Consider the following 10,000-nt stretch of genomic DNA (forward strand, 5'->3'; position numbering starts at 1 on the left):
CGATCTTCGAGTATAGCGTGCTTCTACGCAAACAAACCTGAGAGTTGGACTGCATAGAGCCATGATGGTTGCTACTGCTAACTGAAGGTTGATGGTGATGATGTGCCGACTGAGAGGTTGACTGATGATGAGAGCTGGAGTTCAATGCCATTTCCTGATTCAAGGAGGAGGCTGGCTCTTTGGAGGATGCCTCCCCACTTCCACCGCTCCTATGAGAGGAGTTGTGGTGGGAATGGTGGTAGACCGAGACCTGAGGTAGCGGTCCGGGAAACAGATTGGTCAGGACCCAATACTTAGCTACCGAGGAGGCTAACGCTACGGCTGTACCTACACGCAGGTCCGCGGATGAATGAGGGGTATTCCCCACATTGCCAAGGCCAGTAGAAGTAGCCAAACCACCTGGGTATGAAGGACGACCACTTTGACCCGCGTTTACATCCTACCGATATACATTCAGACATTTGTACAACATCAATAGGGCATGCAACGGCATGCACCAGGCTCGATTCCAATCGACAAGTGCGCCAATAAGGATTAAGTCCTCCCAAAGAGTCTAGGCTCAAGCATTATAGATCGGTTAATATTTACCTAAATACAAGATAGATATTTATTTGTCTTAGTGAACATGTTTCAACATTTAGGAAGAAAATTCTGATTATCTCAAGAATATAGATAAATGTGTTGCGAAGATTGGCTGTAATAGAATATTTACTTGTAGAACATTTTATCTGAATGTTAAATTATTATATTTAACATGTTACTTAGAAAATGAATAAGATATAGATAAATATATTCATATACGGATATATATATATATATATATACACACACACACATATATATATATATACACGTTGACAGAATACCAAAAATATATTCATATGAATGTAAACTGTCATCTACTTTTGTTAGTAAATAAAATATAAGTTTGCGTAACTAGTTTTGAAATGAGAGTACAAGATAGACAGAGAGCACGTAAGTCTTGAATAGTAAAGTAATGCGACAATAAATATGACACATATCTTCTTAACGTTGAAGAATACCTAATAAGATATATCTTTAAACACAAACAATATTTCCATCGCGCAATTGTAGCTTGGTAAGTAGCCTGCATACGTTTAAAAATATTCTCACCTCTTGTTGAGCCTGCGTAGTCGCTGGCAACGCATGCTGCTCGCTGTTCATCTTCGTTCACTGAAGGCTACCAATTAAGTGCTTCTGACATAATTCACTTTTCATCCTGCAGAACACATGACTCGAATTTAAATCTTAACTTCAATAACCCCTATTGGAACTATCGAAATTAAAAAAAAAAAAGAGAGAAAAAAAAGGAGAAAAAAAAAAAAAACTATCTTTATAAAGCTTCTTAATGTCGCTCGAGTCGCGTCATTTCCTTACGAATGCCATAACGTCTCAGCACGTAAAAACCCCTCGTATAACTATTAGATTTCATGAGGAATAATATAAGAGTCTAACATTAAATCGGTAGGATTTGTATTGGAAATCGAAGAAAAACCAAGTGTCACGACGTTTAACCTCGAAAATGGTCGATTCCAGCGTATAATACTCGGTCGGCTATGAGAAAATCGCGGACGTCATCGCTCTATGTGGAAATTTTCCGATACGCGCGATCCGACGTGGCGATCGATCGGAGTAAACACGAAAGTAGCCACGAAAAAGGCGATCCTCGCGCGAATTAAATCGATCACGTCTTCTTAACCTCCAGAAATTTTTTTTTATTCGACGAAGCGGGAAATGGGTGAGTCATCGGCTAGCATCTTCGGGAGCGTGACAAAGGGGCCGCGTAAAAGCGATGAAGAAAGCGGCCTGCGTTACAGCGGCAACGACAACGGCAACGACAACGACAACGGCAACGGCAGAAGCACCTCGTACGAGTACGCAGCTGTGCTTCAATGTCGGCCACGATCAACCGGCGTAGAATTCCCCGCGCTCGAAGGAATCTCCGCGTTTACCATCTTCTGGTTAGTATCGCACATATGACGCGTGAATTATATTGTCGCTCGGTAGAGAGAACGTGGAACGGGGACAAGGGGCCACAAGATGGTGGTGACACAAGATTCGGGGGCAAGGGAATGTACCTGTATGTGCATCGTAACGAGTGGGGGGAGGGAGGAGAGAGGGAGAGAGAGAGAGATGGAGGGAGGGAGGGAGGGAGGGAGAGAGAGAGAGAGAGAGAGAGAGAGAGAGAAGGCGGGGAAGAGAAATAAAAAAAGAGATATCTATACTGTATATATGTATATATATATATATCATATATATATACATATATAGGTTTATACAAAAGAGAGAAAGAGAGAGAGAGAGAGAAAGGAGACTATGCGTAGAAAGAGATAGAGAGAGAGAGAGAGAGAGAGAGAGAGAAAGAGATAGAAAGATGGAGGCAAAGAAACGAGGCGCAGCGAGTTCTTTGACCAGGGCCAGAACCACACCGAGTATCAAAGTTACCTTCGTAATAGAGCTTAGAGAATTGGACTCACGTGGTAAAGGATGCCGTCGGCGGTTCAGGCATCTCGCTCTTACGGCCTTAGGCCGTCCCGTGCACGGGGAGACGCGCGTCCCGACGCAGGGGGGACGCCTTTCGCCGCCTCTCGACGTCTCACCTCGCCACGGATACCCACAAGCAAATCCTCGATAATGGCCACGCTCTCTCGCCCTCCGCTTCAACAATATCATCCAAGTGTACGCCGTCGAGAACGGAATAACGGAGGACCAAATTCGGCCCTGTTCGACTCCGACGTGCCACGTAATTTCACGAAAATCTTGGGAAGTGCCTACGTGCTCGCGGTTAACAGAAAATACGACGACTGTCATGGCGTCCCTCGCCCACCCCGCAGGAACTTACGCGCTCGATGCGTCCGAAGGACGCGCCATACCGAATTAACTCTTATGAGAAAATTTCCCGTGCAATCTATTCTACGTCGATCAAAACGAATTCCTATGCATTTTGAAACGATGAATCTTAGTATAATTTCGAAAATATCTAAATCTAATGTCTCGAGTACCCTTTGTCGTATCGTCGTTGTTGCGCGCGCAACATCCGCTTGCGCGCGCATCGGCTATACTTCCTGTAGAGATTGAACCGCCAAACCAAAATTCTGGATGACGATGAAAAATTCTTCACACCCGATCGATCGTCCCCGCTAAGCTGTGTGCCTTCCTCCTTGCGTACTAACGTACCGTTATATCCCATACTCGTTTCGCATATGTTTTCTCTTTTTCTTTTTTTTTCCTCCTCTTTTTTTCTTTTCTATCTTCGTGATATATATATATATATATATATATATATATATATATATATACGTATATATATATGTATATATGTAGGTAATGAAAGCACGATCAATTAGTACTATGGATATAACACATGTACGTCGATGACAGTACGTAAGCACGACTGATTTAAATATGCATTTGCCGGAAGTCGATTTAACTATCTTTTTTGCAAAGACGCCCTCGGATTGGTTAAAAATCAATGATGTATTCCAACGAACCAATTATATCGTGTTTTGTAAAAAGTACCTGACTGTAGATGGTGTTCCAGTTGTTACTTATTTCTGGAATACATAGATTCATCTATACTTATATAATTATAGCGTTACAGTCGGTAAGTGCGTTGATTTCTTTATGGACGATATTAATATGGCGGATACTTGATAAATTTTTTTTCTGCTTTTATTTTTTTAGAGGTTACCGACAGAGGCAGCACTGGCGTTCGACTACAGGCACTCTAAAAAATCGATAATTCTTCTTAATGTTAGTCTTATCCGATTTATATCGCTTATTATTTGAAGATATAAATTTGTACAATTAATTCTTTCTTTCTTTTTTTCATAAAATCAAGTCAATTTTTTGATGTTTGTGACAAATACGATTTTATGAATCACGTGGTAAAACAGACTGAATTTAATTGTGCGATAAACGTGATTAGAGATTTTGAAGGGAAAAAAAGAAAGGGAAATATAACGTGTGTGAAAAATTATTGTACTTAGATGAATATAAAAAGAAAGAAAATATTTAGAATACGCCATTTTTTTTATAGACCTTTTTTTTATTTTACCTCATTTTATTTCGTCGAAATAACGTAATGCCTTCTTTTGTTTTTTGTTTTTTTTTCTTAGATGCGAGAGTATGTTTTATATATTTGTTGTATTTTCTTAAATTTATTACTAAAAATATTCATCGGTATTTACACTTACATTTACAAAGATTTGTACAAGAATCGATTTGGCCAGACACAAATATGGAATGATATGAATTACTTAAATAATCACATACATATTTCCATTCATTCGTAGAATCCTTTAAAAATTGTAGACAAAGGTGAACAGAAATTTTTCATTGATAAAAATTAAAATATTTATAAATTATCAATTATAATCTGCCTTGTAATCTTTCTTCTATTTTTAATTTTTTTTTCTTTTTTTTTCTTTTTTTTTTTTTCAAAAATCACTCTCGTCGACAATTTCCAAAGTATTGAGAAAAAACATACACACAAATAATAGAATATTCAAAGTTTGTATGATTGGCATTTCTTTGTGCATAATGATTATTAATTTTTCATTATATATCTGAGTTTTTCATAATAAGAAAGAGAAATGATTCGAATCACTTCAATTTATTAATTTTCTTTCTTTTTTTTTCTTTTTTTTTTTTTTTTTTTTTTTTTTTGATGATTCTTAATATCTATATTAAGAAATAAAATTCATAAATGATCGGATATATTCAATTCATAATTATCGAAATAAATTTACAATTAAAGGTCACTTAATTTAGAGCGACAACAAATTGAAAAAAAAAAAAAAAAAAAAAGAAAACCACATTAAGACGTTGACTAGTATGTTAATATATACAATAATTGTTAATAAACATGTACAACAACTTGATCGTTAAATAAAATTGAATATTTATACATAACTTTCTTATAGTTATTTGGTGTCACTGTAAATTTCTCCTCTCATTATACTATAACTGGATATGTTTAATAACTTTGATAATAAGGATTCATACTTTCGATAAATCGGGAAAATGTTATAGATCGTTGATATGAATGATGTGTATCGTGCATTAAAAGCAGGATAAAATTTTGTCGCGTTAAAGCTGAAACGTTATGGTATCTGTGATTTTTATAATTGAATATTTTCATAGGTACGACGTTTCATATTGATATTATACAATATCGATATAAATATGTTTATAATTCGGTAGTTATTTCATCCTGTGGCCTGAAGCCAAGGATCGTGAAATCATCTATGAGGTAGTCGCAATCGGGTAATCTATCGGACAATATGGTATAGTTGGCAGCTTCTACAGCGCTTTGAAATTCCCATTGAGGATTAATTTCTCGATCGAGAACGCTCGTTTCACGACCATTAGATCCACGATTGATATCTGGTAACGTAGCACCGCCATTATGATTATTGAACACCGATATGGCTAATTCCTGAAAATGCGATCCGTTTGATTTCAGCCTTTTTTGGGTGCCGAATACCAAAGGAGTCATCTGTCCCATCGTAGACTCGTTTCGAGTGAGTTTGTCGTGATAGGGGATGGAACTGTTTTGTCCTAAGCTCGAACCAAGTGGACTATCCTTGGCATATCCTAAACTCGAACTTGCCGGACTAATACTGGACTTGTCACTCGCTTGAAAAGTGGCGAGTGGTAAGTTCGCTTGAAAAGTTGTGAGATTGGTTGGCGTACTTCTAGGTTCAAATGTTTGAGACGGCGAAGTTATCACAACCGACTCCGTTGGATTCGTTTGGACGGACGTTGTTGGATGCTGCAGGAATGTCACGAGTTGAGCCACCTTTAAAAGTAAAATAACACGTTAAAATAAGATCTACCGATTTGAGAACATCTTTTTTCTACTGTCATATATATATATATATATATATATATATATATATATATTTTTTTTTTTTTTTTCTAACATAATATTTCTAGCTAATATTTGTTTCTAACACGTATTATCTACGAACTACTTTTTTTCAAAATACATATAACTCACCGAAATGCTTAAGAGACTGCCATGAAAAAAAGAAAGATTAAAGAAGAAATTGAGAAAGAGAAAGAGCGAGAGAAGGAAGAGAGAGAAAGAGAGAGAGAGAGAAGGAGAGATAGAGAGAAAAAAGAGATAGATAGATAGATTGAGAGAAAGAGAGAGAGAGAGAGAGAGAGAGAGAGAATCACGTTTTTTTATTTAGTAAATGTCATCGTTAAAAAATTGTCAACTCACTTCTGGGCTACTGTGTCGCTTGTACCTTCTAAGTAAACGTTCTGCCCAAGATAATAATCTCTGCCAGTCATCGGGAGGTAACTGTATATCCTCGTCCTTTCTGTTAACAAGGACTAATATCCTTGCGAGGTCGCGAAGAACGGGTCTAATTGTAGGCGTATTAATCATAATTTATCGTTAATCGAGTAATCTATTCGAGTAGCTTAATATTATTATTTTAATTAAATATACGAAATTATAAAGGGGAAGACTCGTAAATGATCGTTACCTGTACGCTTGAATGCCAACGGCGCCATCCCCGTTACTTCCGGAGTAATATAATTCTCTAACTTGTCTTCTTGTGTCGTTTAGCATGGAAAGGAAAGTGTGTCCCTCGCCTCTTAACGTTGCAAGATGTTTCAGGAATTCTCCTCTCTCAGCACTGTGAGAAAAAATCCATTAAATTTATACGTATATATATATATATATTATATATGATACATATAAAATGAAATATTTTCTAATAACGATATTAATAATAAATTTAATTCTTCATGCGTACTTGTTAAAAATATATAAATAATAAATAAAAATGAGAAAAGTGTTTACTTTCATATTCGTAAAAAAAAAAAAAAAAAAAAAAAGAAAAAAAAAATTCAATTTATAATCCACCTGTGCTCAAATTGCCGAACGATCTTTGTCGCCTTTTTTTTCTTTCTATGAACGATAATTGCGCCGCATAGTACGATGAAGACACATATGGTTGCACCGGAGACAACTCCCACCAAGATAGCGACCTGACTACCGGTCAGCCCAAAGATGTAACCAGTCTCTTTACAAACTCTGCCCATATATTCATCTCTTGTCGACCAGTCGGCTGTGTGACCAGGTGGACAGCTATCGACACAGGTTCCTTTGTGCAATAGGACAGCACATCTCGCGCACGTGTCACCTCTGCATCTTTTGCATCCTCCTGGATCTTCGACGCATCCTAGAAAAAACAAATAAAAAGAAAGAAAAAAAAAAGAGTAAGGAAACCAAAGGAAAGGGGATTAATTCCCAAAAAAAAAAAAAAGGAAGAAGAAGAAACAAAAATAAAAAGAAAAATCGACTATAATGTAGAATTTGTCCTCTTTCAAAAATTTTCACAAAACGAAAATAAATCTTTGGTAGGAAACAGACAAGAAAGTCTAGTAGATATACACAAACACCTACACATGTATATATACATATATATATATATATAGGTATACCTATCGGAACATGTGAAAACTCTCTCTCTCTCTCTCTCTCTCTCTCTCTCTCTCTCTCCCCCTCTAAAGTTAATCGTTCCATCGTTTCGAATAACCGATCATCCATCGTAACTTTCAACAACGAATTTCAAGTAACAGAAACATTCGAAATAGGAACGTGACACCCGGCGAATTCCAAGCAAGAAGTAGCTCTAACTTCTTGGACCTTACACTAGCACCGAGCGTTGATCCATAGCCTCGAGTCATGCCTTGATTGCTTGACACACATACTGGTGCACCTACCGAAGTCACGCTCAGCAATACTCGTTTTGCGATATTGTTGATAACGAATACGACTTATAACGGCCTTTCTGACAGTCTATAACTAAAAAGGAAAAAAAAAAAGAGAAAAAAAAAAGAAGAAGAAGGAAAAAAAAAGTAGAGCAAATTATGTACTTTTTGTCAGTACCTAAACGTTTCAAGTAGATAGGTATGTAGTACACATAACTACATAGTTGGTATATATCTATTTGTTCTTTCCTCTCTCTCTCTCTCTCTCTCTCTCTTCTTTTTCTTTCATCGACGAAAAGAAGAACAAAAGTTGTAAAAAGAGGAACGTTTCAAAAAAAAAAAAAAAAAAAAAACGACGTCTTGTCGAAAGTCAAGAGACTTGTCTTACGACGACGACGATGACGATAACGATGATGACGACGACGACAACGACGACGACGAAGATTCGATGTGTTGTACCACAAGTTAGCAAACTTATGAGGAATCCGGTTGGCACTTTCCGGATTACGTGGGTCTTTTCTACCGAACTCTCTGGCTGCGTTCTGTGTTCCGCTTGTTACTCTTGTGAACACACACGCAATGTGAACGACTGATGGTTAAATACCTAGTAGGTATATAACATTCTCCAGGTTGAGAACACCCGAGTTATATGGGGCCTCTTTCCTTCTCTCATACTTTTAACACGCATACAGAGAGAGAGAGAGAGAGAGAGAGAGAGAGAGAGAAAGAGACTACTTTTCTAACTATTTGCTTTATCGTTCACATTCACTCGATCTAAGTCGACAAGAAACTTACCAAATTTTTCATCGACTCTACCTGAAAGAATCTCTATTTGTTCTTTCTACCTTTTTTCTTTTCTTTTCTTTTTTTTTCTTTTCTTTTCTTTTTTCTTCTCTCTCTCTCTCTCTCTCTCTCTCTCTCTTTCTTCTTTCATATATGTTTAGGTTCTTTCAATATTTTCCATTTGTAACATCTAAAAAAGATGACATTTTCGTTGGTGCGGAAAGATCGACGTTTAAAAAATTCTTAAGACCATGAATCATTGCATGAAAAGAATTCAATTTATTTGAAAAGTATATCTACCCGCATATATATATATATATATATATATATATATATATATCTCCAACGATATATATATATGCACATCACCACCACCGCCACCACCACCATCATCATCACCACACATTCTGAATGTCAAGTTCAAAGAGAAAATCTCGAAACTTAGTCTCACTCGTCACATTTCACTTTGGAAGGCCTCATTGCATCTTCGTTTTTAAGGTCATTGACCTCGAATCATAACGAAGTACCGTCGTCGTAGTCGTCGTTGTATTCGTCGTCGTCGTCGTCGTCAGTTCGTGTCTGTTTCTTTCGCGTGCATCGATGACGTTCGCTTTTAAGAGAGCACATTCGGTTAATTAGTGGATCAAAGGTCAGGGATAACGCGATGATTCTGCTAGCTGAAACGATCTACGGAAGCTATATATCTATTCGTCTTTCTCTCTCTCCCTCTCTCCCTCTCTCTCTCTCTCTCTCTTTCTCTCTTTCTCTTTCTCTCATCTCCTTTCCTGTGCTTCTTCTTCGTTTTATTTTTCTTCGATCCTATCCATATGGAAGGAAATATATACACGACTATAAAATTGTGTTCGTAAGCACGTGTGCGAGTGCGTGCGTGTACGCGCACGTGTGACTGGCGATGCCTTGTTTCAAGCACGCTCTTGTAACTATCGATAATATAAACTTCCTACGTTTCAATTCCCAGATACGTCAAGTAGTTCATAAAAATAACGCGTTTAATCTCGTCATAATAAAGAAATAATTAAAGATAAAAAGAAAAAGAGAGAAGAAAAAAAGAACATTTCGATACGGATGTTATAATTATTCTTTAACAAAGTCACCATTGTTTATTTGACACGGTACGAATTAAATATTAATATATTATTGGTTTTATTCCAAAATTAATTGAATATCAATTATTTGATATATCAGAGATATTAGAAATTTTCATTTAAATTCAAAAATCAATTGTAATCTTTAAACTATTAAAATCATACTAATTGATTTTATCGATCATTAAAACTTCGTTACAAAACTTTCGTTATAAAGTTTCCAAATTGATACGCCTTAATAATAATAATAATAATAATAATAATAATAAAAATAATAATAATAATAATAATAACAGTAATAATTTATTAAATATAATCAATTCATTTACATAAAGGTAAATAAAATGATCTATATT

General features: G+C 36.4%; 1 protein-coding gene and 1 long non-coding RNA gene across 18 annotated transcripts in view; one reads left to right on the plus strand and one right to left on the minus strand.

The window, feature by feature from the left end:
• Positions 1 to 3,211, minus strand: part of LOC124948454 (zinc finger protein 665-like) — an 11,955-nt gene extending 8,744 nt beyond the window's left edge. For 2 of the 16 annotated variants that reach the window (XM_047492104.1, XM_047492102.1), the window contains exons 1-3: positions 2,499 to 2,972; positions 1,135 to 1,240; positions 38 to 439 (exon numbers count right to left, since the gene is read on the minus strand). In XM_047492104.1, coding sequence (XP_047348060.1) covers positions 38 to 439; positions 1,135 to 1,185 — 453 coding nt within the window. In that variant the 5' untranslated portion in view covers positions 1,186 to 1,240; positions 2,499 to 2,972. Of the gene's footprint in view, positions 1 to 37; positions 440 to 1,134; positions 1,241 to 2,498; positions 2,977 to 3,023 lie in introns of those variants that run through there. The other 14 variants (XM_047492101.1, XM_047492097.1, XM_047492096.1 and 11 more) reach the window with 10 other exon arrangements.
• Positions 936 to 10,000, plus strand: part of LOC124948458 — a 24,351-nt gene continuing 15,286 nt past the window's right edge. The window contains exons 1-3 of one of the 2 annotated variants that reach the window (XR_007100735.1): positions 936 to 1,982; positions 3,346 to 3,625; positions 3,706 to 9,671. This is a non-coding gene — a long non-coding RNA (uncharacterized LOC124948458). The remainder of the gene's footprint in view (positions 1,983 to 3,345; positions 3,626 to 3,705; positions 9,672 to 10,000) is intronic. The other variant, XR_007100734.1, reaches the window with a different exon arrangement.

The sequence above is a fragment of the Vespa velutina genome, chromosome 4 (assembly GCF_912470025.1).
Source record: "Vespa velutina chromosome 4, iVesVel2.1, whole genome shotgun sequence".
NCBI classification, from domain to species: domain Eukaryota; kingdom Metazoa; phylum Arthropoda; class Insecta; order Hymenoptera; family Vespidae; genus Vespa; species Vespa velutina.